The 19516-nt window shown below is 41.8% G+C and overlaps 1 protein-coding gene across 1 annotated transcript in view; it reads left to right on the top strand.

Annotated features, from left to right (window-relative positions):
- Positions 1–19516, top strand: part of LOC115172318 (protein phosphatase 1 regulatory subunit 37) — a 68057-nt gene that overhangs the window by 2398 nt on the left and 46143 nt on the right. Inside the window, exons 3-8 of the mRNA XM_029729670.1 lie at positions 5639–5681; positions 6888–6988; positions 7157–7276; positions 8726–8873; positions 15429–15584; positions 16032–16144. Coding sequence (XP_029585530.1) covers positions 5639–5681; positions 6888–6988; positions 7157–7276; positions 8726–8873; positions 15429–15584; positions 16032–16144 — 681 coding nt within the window. The remainder of the gene's footprint in view (positions 1–5638; positions 5682–6887; positions 6989–7156; positions 7277–8725; positions 8874–15428; positions 15585–16031; positions 16145–19516) is intronic.

Raw genomic sequence — 19516 nt, 5'->3', positions numbered from 1 at the left:
CAGGCTTATTGCACAAAAAATTAGAACTGCATCTCTTGTGCAAACAAGAGGCTAAGAGCAGGTTAACTACTACATTGGATTTAAGTTAGTGGCTTTGTAAATAATAGCACAGCTGTAAACAAAAACAAATAAACATGGGCTAGTGGGGGTGTACACACACACGTATACACACACGCACACACACAAACTCCGACATGTATAATTTATTGTATGTACTTACTTATTATACTTGGACCAGCAATGTTAAGAACATCAGTTTCCCTCCTGCATAAATGTAAGATTAGATCAAGGAGAATTCTTTGTTGGAAATTAGAGACTTAGCAGTGCTTATATTAAGCACACACACTCACACATTCCCACACTGTATTATGTTGGACGCACTAATGAACCCAATTGCGTTCGAAATGAATGTAGGTGGTCCTCCTAAAAGAGTAAAATATGTATGGTTAAGGAGTAGCTAAGAGGAGAAATATTTAGCCGAGAGAGAGAGAGAGGGCTGAGAGAGAATTCATAATAAGAGTATGCAAAATGAGAGTGTGAGCTTAAAGAGCATATTTATTAAATTAGGTATTTTCAGCAGGGTAATCCCCCTGAGGTTGGCCGTTGAAGACTATTTAAAGCTTTTATTGTACCCGTGGGCTTTCGCTGTTTCTTTGAAATGTTTTAAGTGGATAAAACAGTATTGCTTTTGGTTACATCTTCATAAACAATAATGGGTTTCAGCTCAGGGCCCAGGGCTGCCTTAGTTAAACACAGACTCTCTTACTCTTTCATTTCATTTTCCCTCTGAAGTCTGGAATTTCATGAAGCTTTATTTTCTGGGTTAGATCCTGTGATTATTTACATAATTCTGATAAGTCCTATCAACATAGTTAAGCCCTATTTAGGCATGGGGGAGAAAGGTTCACTTTTCAAAATGCTGCAATCATTCAGATTCAAATTGAGCCACTTGACTTTAACATGAAGGACTGTTGTAATTTTTGTTTGAATGGCCCAATGGCAGCCATGTTTGCATCAGTAAAGTACCTTACTCTAATAGATTTCCATTCAAATTTAGCAAAAAACTATTTCTCAAGCAAGAATTTTGCTAGGACTGTCTGGGAGTGGTCTGAGTGGGGAGGGGAAACTTAAAACTAGAAGTTATTGGCTGAGAGGTTTGGAACTCTCTTTGTAATTGGTCGATTAACCAATTTATTGCATGGTGATGTCATCATTGATGCTGAAGCCCCCGCCCACGCAAATCTGATGATTAGAAGGTCCTGTGTAGATTATATTTTCAACCAGAAACTATCAGGAAATAACACTGAAGACATTTCTTCTCACTTTTACAGTGTTAGTTTTATCAGCTGTTGTACAATATGATACAAAACACAGGAACAACCGAATGTTGACTGCACTTGGCCTTTAAAGTATGATTTGTTTACTTTTATGTTCATTCATTTCAAAAGCACCTCCTTTTATTAGTGTCCTGTATTCATTTGGAGCTCTCACCTACAGTACAAGGGTGAAATTCAGAAATGTTTTAATATGATTCCAAAATACTATAAGACTCAAATCACATTGACCTAAATAGGATTTAGTATTCTCTCTGGGTTGTAGGCACCAGGTGGAGTAGCCTAAGCTAGGAATTAGTTGCTTGTTGTTGAATCATTTAATGAATAGATATCGGTTATTTCTCTTGCAGATTTTTCAGTTGAGTGGACTGAGGAGAAATCAATTACCTCGACATAAATTCCCTATTTATTGAAGGATGAATTATCCCTCCCGGTGCAAAGCTGCCAACGTGACATTCTATTGCTGTTAAATTCATAAGGTTTAATTCACAGAAATGTCGTTTTTTGGTGTGTGTGTGTGGAGCTAAATCCATCCCAAAAACATCCCCCCCCTAAGGAATTTAAAGACAAGAAAAAATATTTGTGCATTAGATGCAAACCCTGCTGGTTTCTCATTCTCTTGATTAGCGTTAATATTGTTCTGCTGTAGCGGCCTACCTACAGTACGGTACGGTAGCGTTACAACATAATCCTTGGCTGCTGCCAGCCAGTGTGCCTCTCACAGCACAGAGGGATCTCTCTCTCTCTTTCTCGCCTCATGTAATTCTAAAGAGAAACACATTAAAACAATTAAATGCATTAAATGATTGTTATTGTGTCTCCCCAGGTGTAGAGAATAGGCAGATGAGAGGTAAATGTCACTAAGTAAGTGTTGCACTATTTCCAAGGCTGTTGTTAGTGCTTCAGATGCAAATAAAAGCTGAGAGAGGTGAAAGGGATTTGAATGTTTCCGACTGAATGCAGGCTTATCAACAAAAAACCAGGGGAACCGGACATATGTCTCCTCGCTCATTACAACACAGACAGCGATAAGAGGTGACGCTTACTGGGGCAATGCCCTAACCACAGCTATCTGAACGCAGGAGTGGGAGAGCCTGAAGAGAAGAGTGCTTCCTTTCCTTAGCTGGGCTGGAGGCCATTGGGAACCTACACAGGCTCACACTCAAGATTGTAATTTGGTAACGCTCAGACAAACTTTCACTAAAACATCCTTTTTTTTAGAAGTGAAAGGATCGGTGCCTCCTCTCAATACACATTTTAATTTGAGGGGAGCCCTCTAATATGGTTCATTTTGGTTAAATTAAAATACATTCAACAGCGGACAAAATAGCTTTGAACATTTTGGAAAATAGATTGTGATTTTATAAGTAACCAAAAATCTTATATAAGTAGTATTATTCCTATTTTAGAATAACAGCAGTATTAGTGATTATTGAATTGATTTGCAGTTGTAATATTGCTGTTGCAGCAGCACCATCTTGATAAGATCTGACACATCCCGAGATCAGGCATAGGTTTTGTAAATAGCTTACATTTCAAACCAAACGGTTCCCATTTGAGTCAATTCTGTCATCTGTGTGTACCCATCTCTCCCTCCTGTGCTCTCTGTCTCTCTCCCTCTCTCTCTCTGAGCCCTGTACCTCAGCATCCATCAGAAAAGCACAGCGTCTCTGATATGCAATAACCCTCTGTCTGCCCAGCGATACGATACAAACTCACAAACATCTAAACACATCTAAACACCATCCAGTCTAAATAACTTCCCAACACACACCCTCTGGACTTTACTGATACACACACCACACACACAACCCCCCCCGGGGACCTGGCTGATGCTGTGCTTTCTGTAGTATGGAGATGATATTTGTGATGATATTTTTAGCTCTGCTACACACCACAAAAACACCCTCACACACATGCACACACACACACACACACACACACACACACACATGGAAGAGCGGAAGCATGCAGAGGCAGGTGGTGAATATAAACATTATATTTTACATCTAGCATTTAGGGATACAATACACAGGTACTTTACATGAAGACTCATTAATAATGTTACCAAATGTACTATCACACATTTCAAAATCATTACAGATGAACAAAGAAAGACAGTGGGAAATATTTTCAAAGTCAATTAGAATTTTGTGTACTGTACGTTACATTTTTTTTTAATGATAAATGAAGTTACTAATTTTGTCTCTTCTCTTTCTAGACACTGCAGGTTTAATTGCTAATTGTTAACTGGGAATGAATACATTTGCATATTAATTAGCTCCCAATTTACATTTTTTATTTGCTGCCTTCAAAGGGTGTGAGATAAAAGGTTGTGTTATTTTAAATAATTTATCCTTTATTGCAGAAAAGATGCTGAATGGAAAATGTGCTGGTGATTTTAACCCCTAAGAGCTTTAACTGTAGAAAAGTGCTCAGAAAAAAAACTACTTTTTTTTCAACTAATTAAATGAGTTAAAAAAAAAAAGAGCTCCAGTGAAACATTTGTTAATACAAAGGCAGAGCGCGGGACTGGGATTCCTGGACCGACGACGGAGTGATGAATGGCAAATGCACCAGAGATGACTTCGCTGGAAGTCAAGTTTATAAACCATATCCCTCTCTGCCTGGGAGAGGGAAAGCTTTTCTTTTTATCCCTTCATTTTGTCCCTCTCCCTCCTGATACATCAATAGGTTTGGCACTCGGTCCCTTCGTTTTTCTCCTCCACGCTAGGCAGCACATCTCAGCAGCAGAGCAACAGGGAAAAGGAAGGGGGCTCACAAGTTCAGAAATTCATTAAGATGGAAAAAAAGCAACTACTCTGTGTTTGTGTGTGTGTGTGTGTGTGTGTGTGTGTGTGTGTGTGTGTGTGTGTGTGTGTGGTTGGGTGTGCACTTGCACTCGTGTGGTTGTTTGTGTGATCGGTGGGGTGGGCCGGTGGTTGCACAGCCTCAAATTATTTTGTCACATCGCTGTACTCTATCCCAAACAGAATATATACAGTATATTGACCGACCACACAGTATAATACTTTTCATGTCTCCTGCTCGTCAATAAAATCCTCTCTTCAGGTTATTCTGCCAAGTACTCAGAAGAAATGCTATCATAAAGTAGAACAATATCATAACTCATACTGCTATAATGTTATATCAGGGGTTTTAATAAATTGATATGCATGCTTTGTTTTGTGGTGGTGGTTCCTCTATAAATAAAATATTTCTCAGAGGGATACACATTTCAGAGACAGACAGATAGGGAGTACTGTTTCAGGGCATAGCAGGCCTACATGATGCTGTTCATTCCAGGCTCTAACCTATTAGACTGTGTGTGTGTGTAGCCTTTTCTGCCGCCAACATTGTCTTTGGCACAATATGTGTTGTACGTTCTTTTTCGGCGAATGTGACACGTCACTCATGTGTCTTGCGTTATTCCTTGTATTGTTTATGTGTGTTTCTGCACACTGACAATTTCAAAGGAAATGTGTAATTATAACCAATAATACGCCTCTATTTACAAAGTGTAATTTATTCATGTTATATTGATTAATGTAGTTTGGTTCTGACTAGAACATTTTTAAGGGGCCTATTGTCTCTCCTCCCTGCTCCTAGACAGAAAAATATAGGAAATCATTCCTTCAAGGTATTTTGTACTCTCATGTCCCTTCAACAATGAATCATATTTAAGGATTAAATAAAACAGGCAGTATATGAGAATAAGCCGGTGGCATCTTCACACAGTGGGATTGGGCAAAACGAAGACGGCGTGCGTTCGGTTCCTCCACTTGATGTGAGGGAAAAACAGTTGAAATGATCGCATTCCTTCCTTTCCAGAGAGAGAGAGAGGGAGAGACGAGGGAACATGCTATCACATTCTTTTTTAATCTGCATGTAAGGAGAGATTCTCTTTCGCTCCTTGGCTGTTGTGTTCTGGTTGTCAGGAGAATAAAAGATGACAATTTCCACGATACACGCAATTATGTCACCTTTGGAGATTGATGTAGTCAAAACAGATGTATGTGGAACAGTGGCTTGGCAAATGAACGCCTCAACAGATGACCAGCTGTTGCTAATTAATATACACTGGTTAATTAGGACATGGTGTTGCCATCAATAGTAAACTGTGTGAAATCCATAATTTATGCTCTCATGTTGCTGTTGTGGTGGTGGCAGTGGAAGCTAGAGCTTCTAACTCTGAACAAAGTCAGAGAGCCATGGAGGGATGCAGAGGCCTCATGTTAGAGGGGTACATTAACTGTATTGTTTATGTTAATGAGAAATGCTAAATTTTCTCTCTCCATCAGCAGGTTACCAGTTTAAATGGCAGGGCCCCATGTCTGGATTTGAAAGGTAAGGTAATGTGAAATGTTTGTTCTAACTTTATTTACAACATAGGGTATGATTAATATGATATTTTATACAGTGAGTGGTATAGTGCTTGTTGAATGTAAAATGAATGACTATTACAGCCATTACAACAGTGTAAGATTGCAATATTACAATACTAGAAAGTTAGTTTGCCCGAAAGACATCACATTCCAGTCCATTATACAGATTATTTCTAAGTAGCCATCGGTTTACTGTAACGTACATTTACAGTACCAGTAGAATTTAATCACTCCTCTGATGCTGTGAAGCTTCAGTTTGGGGTTAACCCCTGCCCCCCTTTGATTTTGATGAGTGTAACAGGAGAGCTGCCACCCCAGTGGGGATGTGTGATTCCAACATGGGGTCATCTTGTTCCCCCCCCCCCCCCCCCCCCCCCCCTCAGTTGTCACGCACTGATGACATCACACTGGGGTGATGACACCCTGCATTAGTTATTATCTTCCCCAACACAGAGGGGATTAGATAGAGGGGATTTCAGTTCCTCCCCTTCCTTGCAGTTCCCCCTGTTCCTACGGTACAGTTAAGTGATTATTGTTTAAACAATTTCTTTAAAAAACATTTTTTTGAAATTATTATGCTAATGATGAATAAAGAAGGATGTGTGTGAGCTGTGAGACAGCGATGTGCTGTTTGCTCCCTCCCTCCGCGGTCATGGAGATAAGAGTTTATGAGGGGAAGGAAGGAAGGAGCTAGGGCCTCTAAGAGAGGCGGACTGATGCTGCGGCCATCAAAGTCTCTCTCTTTGTTCAAAAGTCATCTGGTGTTGAATAATCAGACACCCTTTGATTCATGACTGGGAGGGAGGGAGGGAGGGGGACAGTGGATGGGATCTTGTTAGAGAGAGAACGTCTTTCGCCTTTTAACTCTGAGTCGTTGCATCACACTGTGCACTAACTACCAGTCACATAATCTGTGGCGACGCTTTTCTTCTCTCAGAGCTTACTGTACAACTTTAATACAGAAAGTAAACAATTGCACAGATAAAGAGATGATTTACGTTTTCTAAAGGAGGGGTAGGAGGGGAAGGTTGTTTTGTGTGCTCTAGCCTCCCTGAGTTTCCTAAAATTCCAATCACAAAATAACATTGACTCCTGACTGGGGACATGGCAATCTGACTGTTAGCAAAAAGTCCCAATTATCTTCTGTTTGATTGCTTTCCCTACTCAGGTGAGCGATTAGACCACCTTTCCTGCGAGGCTCTGGAAGTCATACTGAAATCACTGAGCTTTGATTTCATCAATCTGCAAGCGGCAGAGCTGGAGGAAAATGTGAGTTTTATGAGCAAAAACTTATTTTTTCATTTTTACTTTCCAATTGGGTTTTGTATTCAGCTGTCCCTGTGTATCGGATTTTACTCTCCATCAAAGGAACTGGGAACTCCATTACTATGTTGCTGTTGAATTTAAACCTCGCTCCCTTTTCTTTTTTTCTTCCAGGGAGCATCATCCTTGCTGGATATGATTTTGTATTATGAATCTACCCCCCATCTTGACATCTCTGACAACACCGGCATGGGGATATCTGGTTGGAAGGCCCTCTCTCATTTGATAAAGCAGGTAAATGTAGTTCAGTGTAATGTGTTTCTATGTGTGGATTCAGGCCAGGGGTGAGAGAGTGCACATACTATAGGAGGGAATGTATTCTAGAAGTAAGACGAGTGAGTATTGAGGGCAAAAAAAAGTATATTCAAGTTCAGCAGTTCCCAGAGAAGCTGCCTAGCTTTGTTAGCTAACACACATGCATGCACACAATCGTGCACGCATGCACGCGCCATTACCCACAGTCAGTACCTCAGACTTCATTACCATGGGCATCTGATTAGCTAGCAGAGCCAGGAGAAATGATCCTGCAGATCCCAAATGCTATTTTTGAAGGCCTGCCTGCCAGCCTGGTCGTGTCCTTGGGGTGATAAACCTCTCAGGGCCCAGGGCAGGACTCAAACTATGCAGGGAAAATCTTCCCAAGCATCTTACGTTAGCTGACTGTGTCTGAGAGACAGACAGATAGACAAACAGATGAGGGATCTATAAGTAATTTGCCAATGACAAAATAAGCCCAGATGACAACCTCTAATGCTGGATGGAATTGGATAGTTATAGTGTAAATTTATTTCAATGTTTGTTCAATTAGTGATAGTTCTTAGATGAAAGAGAGGTGAGGTTTTGCCGCGTGGTGAAATGGACTTCAAGGGTGAGACCAAAAGCCGGCTCTTAGGCAGTATTACTCAAGATCAATCAAAATCACCTTGGTGTAGAGCGAGAGATGGAGGATGCAGCAGGAGAGAAAAAATCTGGACACGTTTGATGTGCCGACCAGACGGACAGAGAGATGGTGGGGGGGATGGAGACTAACAATGGCCCCCAGACCTGCCGCTCTCCCTCCGTCACTCAGGACTGTTTTCTTCTCATCCTTTTTTGATATTCCCCCTCTCCTCTCCTTCAGACAGGCTAGTGGTTGCTGAGGAGAGGTGATGCATGGAGGCCAGTCCCCACCAGGGGCACAGCCTAGCCCTTCAGCCACACTCTCGCTCTGTCACTCTCTCCACCGCTCTCTTTCTGTCAGTCAGTGTTGTTTTGCCTTACTGGCATTCCCCTCTTCCTCTAGTGTTTGAAGGTGAGGTAGAATACGGAGTTCAGTCCACACTTAGGGCACGGCCTAGCCCTTCAGCCTCTCCTCCCTCCCTCCCTGCCATCTTTTTCTGACAGGTTCTGGAAGTGTTTGATCAGAAGTAAAGTACAGAGGCCAGTCCATAACCTAGCATCTCAGACCCTCACTCCCTCTTACACGTCTCTCTCGCTCTCTGTCCCTGTCATACCCTGTCCTTCCCTCCATCTCTGTTTTTCCATCCCCTCAGTTTTGCTGACTTTCTCTCCCTTTATCTTTGTCCTCTATCTCCCGTCCATCTCTCTCTATCTCTCCGCACCCCACTCTCTCTCTCCCTCTGTCCCCCTCCCTCTCCCTTTCTCCCTCTCTGTGATGAGATCCTTGTGTTTGTCTCTCTGTAGAGTGTGTGTCTGTTGAGGCTGGATTTGTGTAACGTGGCCCTGCTACAGTATCCAGCCCAGGTCCTGTCAAGAGCCCTCCTCAGCAGCAGACTCACCGTGCTGCACCTCCAAAGCACCTGCCTCAGCGGCAGACCCCTCTTCACGCTTGGTATGCCCTGCACGTATGCATAAACGCATACACACACACAGCTTTGTTTTAGAAAATTATCAGGACCTTTTGGGGAGTAAAAATGTTTTCCCATTCAAAAATATATTTTCAATAACTCTAACTTTAACCCCTAACCCTAACTCTTAAACCCAAACCCCAAACCTAAGCCTAAAATAGCATTTGAAGAAATCCAGGACATGGAAAAAAAGTCCTGACTTTCCAAAATGTTCTTATTTTCCTACCTTGTCAGGACATTGTGGTGACTTGTCAGGACATTGTGGTGACTTGTCAGGACATTGTGGTGACTTGTCAGGACATTGTGGTGACTTGTCAGGACATTGTGGTGACTTGTCAGGACATTGTGGTCCTGATAAGGTAGCGAAACATGTACAAATACGCACACGCACACACACACACACACACACACACACAGTCTTGTACAACTAACCTTGTGGGGACACACAATTCAGTCCCATTCAAAATCCTATTTGCCCTAACCTTAACCCGAAAACCTAATGTTAACCCTAACCCTAAACCTAATTCTAAACCCCCTAGAAATAGCATTTGACCTTATGGGGACCAACAAAATTTCCCCATTGGGGCGGCAAGTAGCCTAGTGGTTAGAGCGTTGGACTAGTAACCGAAAGGTTGCAAGATCGAATCCCCGAGCTGACAAGGTAAAAATCTATCCTTCTGCCCCTGAACAAGGCAGTTAACACACTGTTCCTAGGCTGTCATGGAAAATAAGAATTTGTTCTTAACTGACTTTCCTGGTTAAATAAAGTCCCCAGTTGGTAACATTTTTGTTTGTTTACTATTCTTGTGGGGACTTCTGGTACCCACAAGTATATATAAACATGTACACACACACACACACACACACACACACACACACACACACACACACACACACACACACACACACACACACACACACACACACACACACACACACACACACACACACACACAATCTGTTATTTCTGAGTTCTTCCTCATGGCCTGATAGGGCTCAGTAGTATCTCCTGTGTGTGTGGGTGTGTGTGTGTGACTGCATATGTGTGTTTTTGTGTGTCAATGTGTATGTGTGTGCACTCTGTGTTGTCCATGCTCGGCCGTGGCCAGCAGGAACAGATGACGGAGGACAAGGAGCGGAGGAGCAGATTTTGGCCCTGTGACCCTCACAGTGGGACTGGCCCGGGATTAGATGTCCTAATCTTCAGCCTGTCACTTTACACACCGCCGCACTGATCCACACCGTCATCGCGGCCAGAGACACTATCCTTTCTACCTAGGACTTTCTGTAGCCAGATACGAGGACCAGTAACCAGGCCTCAGAACAGTTATTTCACCAGGAATCAGGTCTTTCACCAGAGATGCTAAACTCATTTTGCCCCGCATTTGGTCTTCACCGAGGTCCAGAGTGCCGCACTTACGATTAATTGTATTTCCTCACTGTTAAAATGTGCAAAAATAACTTTATCCATCGCTTTTTTTCCCTCTAAAAGCCCCATACCCCCAAAAAGTATAGTGTATAAAATATTAGGAACACCTTCCTAATATTGAGTTGCACCCCCACCTTTTGCCCTCAGAACAGCCTAATTTTGTCTGGGCATGGACAATACAAGGTGTCGAAAGCATTCCACAGTTGTGTCAAGTTGGCTGGATGTCCCCTTTGGGTGGTGGACCATTCTTGATACAAATGGGAAACTTTTGAACGTGACACAAACCGGTGCACCTGGCACCTAATACCATACTCCGTTCAAAGGCACTTAAATCTTTTGTCTTGCCCGTTCACCCTCTGAAGGGCACGCATACATAATCCATGTCTCAAATGTTTCAAGACGTAAAAATTATTCTTTAACCTGTGGATTTAACATGTGACATCACTAAGGGATATAGCTTTCACCTGGATTCACATGGTCAGTCAATGTCATAGAAATCTCAGTTTATAATGTTTTGTACACTCAGGGATCTCACCATAAGGTCAATGGTGACTTTAAAACAGAGTTTAATGGCTGTGACAGGAGAAAACTGAGGATGGATCAACAATATTATAGTTACTCCACCATACTAACCTAAATGACAGAGTGAAAATATGGAAGCTTGTACAGAATAAAAATATTCCAAAACATACATCCTGTTTGCAATAAGGCACTAACATTAAACTGCAAAAAATGTGACAAAGAAATGAACGTTATGTCCTGAATACATAGTGTTATGTTTGGGTCAAATCCAACAACACATCACTGAATAGCACTCATCATATTTTCAAGCATGGTGGTGGCTGCATCATGTTATGGATATGCTAGTCATCGGCAAGGACTAGAGAGTTTTTTAGGATAAAAAGAAACAGAATAGATTTAAGAACAAGAGTTGCTTACCAAGACGTCATTGAATTTTCTTGAGTGGCCTAGTTACAGTTTTGACTTAAACCAGCTTGAATATCTATGGCGAGATTTGAAAATGGCTGTCAAGCAATGATCAACAACCAACTTGACAAAGCTTGAAGAATATTTGAAGAGCAATGTTCAAATATTGTACAATTCAGGTATGCAAATTTCTTAGAGACTTACCCAAAAAGACTTACAGCTGTAATCACTGCCAAAGGTGATTCTAACATTTATTGACTCAGGGGGTTGAATACTTATCTAATCAAGTATTGTTTTGTTTTCCATTTTATATTTTTCTTTCACTTTGACAGATTATTTTGTGTAGATTGTTGACAAATTAAATCCATTTAACTCCACTTTGTAACACAACAAAATGTGAAAAAGTCAAGGGGAGTGGATACTTTCTGAAGGGACTGTGTGTATATATACAGTACCAGTCAAAAGTTTGGAGACACCTACTCAAAGGTTTTCCTTTATTTTTACTATTTTATACATTGTAGAATAATAGTGAAGACATCAAAACTATGAAATAGCACATATGGAATCATGTAGTAACCAAAAAAGTGTTAAACATATCAAAATATTTATTAAATTTGAGATTCTTCAAAGGAACCACCCTTTGCCTCGATAACTGCTTTACATACTCTTGGCATTCTCTCAACCAGTTTCATGAGGTAGTCACATGGGATGCATTTCAATTAACAGGAGTACCTTGTTAAAAGTTAATTTGTGGAATTTCTTTCCTTCTTAATGCATTTCAGCCAATCAGTTGTGACAACGTAGGGGTACAGAAGAAAGCCCTATTTGGTAAAATACCAGGTCTATATTATGGCAAGAACAGCTCAAATAAGCAAAGGTAATAAGAATAAGACATGAAGGTCAGTCAATAAGGAACATTTCAAGAACCTTGTTCTTGAAAGTTTATTTTAAGTGCAGTCGCAAAACCTATCAAGCGCTATGATGAAACGCCACAGGAAAGGAAGACCCAGAGTTACCTCTGCTGCGGAGGATAAGCTCATGAGAGTTAACTGCACCTTAGATTGCAGCCCAAATAAATGCTTCACAGAGTTCAAGTAACAGGAAAAATGGTTTAAGGACAACAAAGTCAAGGTATTAGAGTGGCCATCACAAAGCCCTGACCTCATCCTATAGAAAATGTGTGGGGAGAACTGAAAAAGTGTGTGCGAGCAAAGAGTCCCACAAACCTGACTCATTTACACCAGCTCTGTCAGGAGGAATGGGCCAAAATTCACCCAACTTATTGTGGGAAGCTTGTGGAAGGCTACCCAAAACGTTTGACCCAAGTTAAACAATTTAAAGGCAATACTACCAAATACTAATTGAGTGTATGTAAACTTCTGACCCACTGGGAATGTGATGAAAGAAATAAAAGCTGAAATAAATCATTCTCTCTACTATTATTCTGACATTTCACATTCTTAAAATAAAGTGGTGATCCTAACTGACCTAAGACAGGGACTTTTTACTAGGACTAAAAGTCAGGAATTGTGAAAAACTGAGTTCAAATGTATTTGGCTAAGGTGTATGTGAACTTCCGACTTCAACTGTATTATACAGTATTGTGCAAAAGTTTTAGGCAGGTTTGAAAAAATGCTGTAAAGTAAGAATGCTTTCAAAAATAGACATGAGGTGAGTGAACAGAAGAAAAATCTACATCAAATCAATATTTGGTGTGACCACCCTTTGCCTTCAAAACAGCATCAATTCTTCTAGGTACACTTTTGGAAGGAACTCGGCATGTAGGTTGGCCCAAACATCTTGGAGAACTAACCACAGTTCTTCTGTGGATTTAGGCAGCCTCAGGTGCTTCTCTCTCTTCATGTAATCCCAAACAGACTTGATGATGTTGAGATCAGGGCTCTGTGTGGGCCGTACCATCACTTCCAGGACTCCTTGTTCTTCTTCACGCTGAAGATAGTTCTTAATGACATTCCCTGTGTGTTTGGGGTCGTTGTCATGCTGCAGAATATATTTGGGGCCAATCAGATGCCTCCCTGATGGTATTACATGATGGATAACTATCTGCCTGTACTTCTCAGCATTGAGGAGACCATTAATTCTGACCAAATCCCCAACTCCATTTGCAGAAATGCAGCCCCAAACTTGCAAGGAACCTCCACCATGCTTCACTGTTGCCTGCAGACACTCATTCGTGTACCGCTCTCCAGCCCTTCGGTGAACAAACTGCCTCCTGCTACAGCCAAATATTTCAATTGACTCATCAGTCCAGAGCACCTGCTGCCATTTTTCTGCACCCCAGTTCCTGTGTTTTCATGCATAGTTGAGTCGCTTGGCCTTGTTTCCACGTCGGAGGTAGGGCTTTTTGGCCGCAAGTCTTCCATGAAGGCCACTTCTGACCAGACTTCTCCGGACAGTAGATGGGTGTACCAGGGTCCCACTGTTTTCTGCCAATTCTGAGCTGATGGCACTGCTGGACATCTTCCGATTGCAAAGGGAAGTAAGCATGATATGCCTTTCATCTGCTGCAGTAAGTTTCCTTGGCCGACCACTACGCAGTGGTGGTCCTCAACGTTGCCCGTTTCTTTGCTTCTGCAAAAGAGCTTGGACAGCACATCTGGAAACCCCTGTCTGCCTTTACATTTCTGCCTGGGAGAGACCTTGCGGATGCAGTATAACTAACTTGTGTCTTGTTGCTGTGCTCAGTCTTGCCATGGTGTATGAATTTTGACAGTAAACTGTCTTCAGCAACCTCACCTTGTTAGCTGAGTTTTATTCCTTCTACACAGCTGTTTCTGTTTCAGGTAATGCTTGTGTTTCAACCTACATATTGAAATTATGATTATTAGCACCTGTTAGGTATAATTGTTTAATCATACACCTGACTATATGCCTACAAAATCCCTGACTTTGCAGCATTTTTTCACACCTGCTTAAAACTTTTGCACAGTACAGTACATTTTTTACTCACACCAGCCACAGGCTGGACTGAATAGGCTCGCAGGCCGGAGCAGTATGTTTGATACCCATGTGCTACACTGTGTCCGTACCACTGCACTCAGGCACAAGAGGCCAACACTGCCCTCCAGCACACAGCATTGGACTTCCAATAAAGGACTGGACTTTCCCTTACAATAATATTACCTTGGTCAGGAGCAAGATATACAAATACCTTAACTTGTAAAATTCTCAAAAATAAATTATGTTGAGGGGTATTAACATTTACTTCAGTCATATTTCTGTAATTTACTAATTTGTTTTTTATAATTTTTACCACGAAGCCTTTAACCAAGTACAGTTTAAGGTTAAGATGAAAGCTTTCACCAATGTCACACTCTACGGCTCCATGGTGATGGCTTTGGTCTTGCTGTCCTTGAACGGTGACCTTCATTGATTGGCTGGTGTTTCATCTCTGGGACGTAACCTTGACGACCGAGGGAGGTGTTCCTCTTCTGTGAGCAGCGGGGGGCTGGGCCGGTGTACTCTAGTGATCAGGGAGGAGACAATGACCTGTAAATCTGTAAATGAGCCAGAGGAAGAGACAGGCACATACACGTACACGCTCTTCCTTCTCACCACTGAGACAGAGACCCTATCTCTTTAAACCCTCCTGGATCCTTTTGATATTTTTGGGCCGTGCATCCAGCCTCGTCGCCCCTGCCTACCCCCCTGTCCTCCCCCGTTCCCTTCCATCCTTCTCTGCGGGGGGCCCAGCTGTGGATCATTGCCTTCGATCGAAGGGGCCCTGATTGCGGCACTCGACGGGCCGCGCGCCGTGGAGTCGTCCAGATCAATCCAGCGATCCCTCCATTTGGTTCCCACTGTGCATGATGACAATGTTGGCATTCCACATGCAGCCCAAAGGGCCTGATCAAATCTACTGCATCGATCCGCTAAGGCTGGGCTGCGTGACAACCCACCACTGCGCACACACACTTCACTGTACAATTTACTGAGAGATAGTGTGCAATAAAATTATGCTTTAAAATATTTTTGGTAGAATAATGGGAGATTTGTGCTTTTGAGAAACGCTGGGTGACTCTTGAGAAATACTATAAATACAATGGTTTAGTCTCAAATGTTCTTAAGCTAAAGTAGGTTATTTATTAGACTAGCATGATTCTTTACCATCAAACCAAACTTTACTTAAAAAGTAATATTGCTTTGGTTTCTTTGTCCATAGTGGCTGCTTTGAAGAGCAACAGAGCACTCCGGGAGCTGTACCTGTCCAACAATAATCTGAACAGCGAACAGGACTCTATGCAGTTAGGAGACCTGCTCAGATACAACAGCTCAATCACTACTCTGGACCTCAGCAACAACACCATAGCAAACTCAGGTGCACTTAAAGAACATATTCAGTATGAACCAGATACAACAGTACCAGTGGAGGCTGCTGGAGGGAGGACGGCTTATAATAATGGCTGGAACTGAGCGAATGGAATGGCATCAAACACATGGAAACCATGTGCTTGATGTATTTGATACCATTCCACTAATTCCGCTCCAGCCATTACCACGAGCCCGTTCTCCCCAATTAAGGTGCAACCAAGCTCCTGTGAACAGTACCATCACTACCCTGGACTTCAGCAACAACACCATAACAGACTCAGGTGACGGTCCTGGTACTGTCAAAGAACAGGACCATTTTCACTCTGTATCACTCATAGAGATTGAGGTAGCAGTAAATTGTTGAATTCCCCTTGTCATTTATTTAAGCCCTTTATGACTAGCCTAGTGCACTGTAGTCTTAAGTGTTTCATTTCTCTTTTCTGGTCTTGTGCAGGACTGGAGGAGATCTGTGAAGGTCTGAGAGTTCAGACAAATGGACTGAAGGTTCTGATTCTATGGAACAACCAGATCACTAACAATGGACTGGTCCATCTAGCCAAAGTTCTGGTGAGGAACACAGATCTTATGTTGATCCTGTATCATAAATTAGCTGTGTTGATACTGATTGTAATTTCACTGTGTTGATCCTGGATTACCATTTAGCTCAACCCCAGCCTTAGCCTTTGACTCAGATTTAGCCTTTCCCTTTGGCAACATAAACTGCACCTTTGTCATTTGAGTGGTGGCGATTTGGAAATCAAAAGGGTATACATTAAAAGCCTTGGCCCACTGGCATATTCAAAGAGAACTCACCCAGGCCAAAAATAAAGTGCCCCTCTCTCTCTCTCTCTCTCTCTCTCTCCCCCCGTTCTGCACCACCAACAGTTTGATTAAATAATAGATATGCGTTTAGAAGTGGCTATCATGCTGCCTGCCACTAAGAAGGAGAAGTAGAAGTCTTGGCAAACCATAATGACGATAATTAGACCAATGGCTGGTCTTGTCAAATATGACACAGGAAAAGCTGTTATTAACCTTTCTCGTTTGTTGTATTTCTCTTTTCCTTTTGTCCTCTGGGCTGTCTCTGTTGAAAGAGAACAGAGTGAGAGCGGGTTATTTGGGTCGGACATGGAACCACTTTGGTGTCACAGAATGTAATTGGGTTGTAATGTTATCCAGAACACACATTTAGTGTAGTGACAAATCACAATACAGTATAACTCCCTTTTTCTGTGAGTTTTATATTTGTTGTTGGTATAGGTACTCCGGTTTTAGTTCCTCCTTTTATGCATTTTTAGTCATTTTTTGCTACTTAATGGACTAGGTCAAGGATACTCTACTACTTTTTGAGAAGGTTCGTTCACACAAATGTCCTATCTGGCAAATGTTCTGATGGATATTGTCATTTATCGGCGTAGCAACAAACCACCACCTCACAACCCACACTTTTCACACCCCTCTTTTTGGCGGAGTGAATTTTTTAAATGTTTTTAAGCAAATTTCTTTCAATTCTACACATTTTTTCATGTCTTATGTGTGTTCATATGATACCTGAGCGACTCAACAAAATCAAATGGGAATCGAAGCTGGCCTTGATAACTACAAGATTTAGATAGGTAAGTTAGCTGGTTAGGCTAACTAACATTGGCTAGTTATACATAGATTATAAATAGCTCTCTAAAGTAATGTCTTAATGACATAAGAGGAAAGCTGCCATGCACTACAACATTTAAAAATTGCACCTTGTACATTCTACTAGTATAACTCTCAATAACATTAAATTGAAAGCCTGACTGAGTTGTTAAAAAAAGTTGTTTTTAAAAAGTTGTTTTTAAGTTGGGACCTGCGGTCCGTACCAACCCCGTTCTGGGTCCAGATTCGGACCGCGGTCCGCCTGTTCAGTATGGCTGGACTACATCTTCACAATTTATAGTTCTGGGTGTTTACTCTATTTATTCCATTTGTTTTGTCATCTGAAACGTCAAAATCTGTCTTAGAATTTTTGGTTTTAACTGAAGCCCTGTATTGTGTTTTCCCCAAAGCTCTCTTCTCCAAACCTACAGTGGTTTACATGCGACAGGCCTCATCCATGCTTGACTCAAACCCTCAAACAACCAGTCAAGTCTTTAATTGGTCGCTATTATCCCCTGCGTTCCCCTTCAAGCATCTCCTCTCTCTGGGAAAGGTTTCAGTCGTCCATCGGACGTGTCGTGCCTTTGTGTATCCCTCTCCCCTCTCCCCTCTGCACATCTCTGAGCTGGCATTAGCACAGACACAGCAAGGGCCTCTTGAGTGTGCCACACACACACAGCGAGGGGCTCTTGAGTGTGTTTGTAGTCACCACTGTACAAATTAACTCTGAAGACGCACTTCCTCAGGTCTGCTGTTGCCAGCATCTTTCCACCCCCGCGTTCATTCATTACCTCCTCAGCCGGGTGACCAAAGGAGTGGAACGGGGGGTGGCAATGAGGTACGCTGGTGTATCGCTCCTCACTCTGACTGTAGTATACTATAGTATTCGCTGTAGTGTGATTGCGGATATGACCGTAGTATACTGTAGTGTTTTTGCTGACATGACTGTAGTATACTGCAGTGTTTACAGTAAATACTGTACAGACATGTCTGCAAAAACACTACAGTAGTCTCATGATGCCATACCTCCAGAATCACGTCATGGTCACGCCTCTCTTGGAGGTCTGGAGAATTTGTTTTGCAAAAACATTTTGAATGGCCCACTGGCTCCCAACGGCAAGATTTTGATTGGATGTGACATTTCAAGAACCCTCCCCCCACACACCCGTAGAAGGGGTGCTGTGTGTTATGTGCACCACTGTTTACCGTCTGGGTAGTTGTTGCCTATGCTAGTTTTATTAAGTGCTAGTTATTAAGTTATAACTGTGTGTGACAGTCTGCGATTTATATTTAGTGAAATTGAAAGTGGATTATGCTGGTAAAGTCAAACGTCACAACATGGTCAATACCGCTCTGGTGGTAAACCTTTTTTTTTACAATTCTTTTTTTTCCCTCCATTCATCCACATGGTTGCTGGCGGCGCTTTGCTTCGACCAAAAATATTGTGAATATTGTCCATTATTTTATTTTTTGAGCCAGTGGGAGAACCTATTCAAGTAAGTAAATACATTTTTTTAAATGTTAAGGTATTATTAGCTAGCTGGCTGGCTGGCTACAGTAGGCCACTTTGTAGGCTAACTCAACTGAGCTGCTAGCTAGCTAGCTAGCTTGACACACTGTTTAGCTAAGTGAATTAAAATGTAATCAGCTAGCTAACTTCCCATGAGATAGCTATCTTGATGTAATCATTGTAAATTAAAAACAGTCTCCAAATGCATTTGTAGATAACAGCCATGGAAGAGGGTGACATTGCAGCTCCAGCTGTCAGTAAACAGAGAGTGTAGGCTACTGGACAGGGCAGGTATCTTTGTGGGATGACATTATGAAAAGTGTATCCAACTCCAGTCCCCAAAGGGGAAAACTTTGAGGACAGAGATATAATAGTAACATATTATTTAGTGCTTTCTAATTTGAGTATATCTGTCGCCTGTTTGTGATTTATTTATTTTTTGTCCTCAGATATGGAAAGCTGTGAAAGCCTGTTCGCAGATGGAGAGCGCTCCCAATGAGTATATCCTATTTGCCATGGATTATATGTGTAGGCCTACCTATGTTAGCAAATGTTGCATACAAAAATACAGTTAAACATCACACACAATGTCTGCCCACCCAGTAGATCAGGGATCAGTGGAGCAAGATTGTAAGGTTGTGGTGGGTTTTTGTTCACCTGAAAATATGCTTTAGTAATATTAGCATACTTGTTATTGCTCAATTATCTTTTGTTGTTTAGACTAAGATTTCTGATCTTTACCTATGTGCTTATTTGTACATTTTGAAGTGATGAAGTGTTGATTCTTTGAAGTGAAG

Source organism: Salmo trutta, chromosome 33, assembly GCF_901001165.1.
Source record: "Salmo trutta chromosome 33, fSalTru1.1, whole genome shotgun sequence".
Lineage (NCBI taxonomy): Eukaryota > Metazoa > Chordata > Actinopteri > Salmoniformes > Salmonidae > Salmo > Salmo trutta.
Note: the sequence above shows the minus strand (reverse complement) of the source record. Positions and strands in the feature narration are given on the sequence as shown.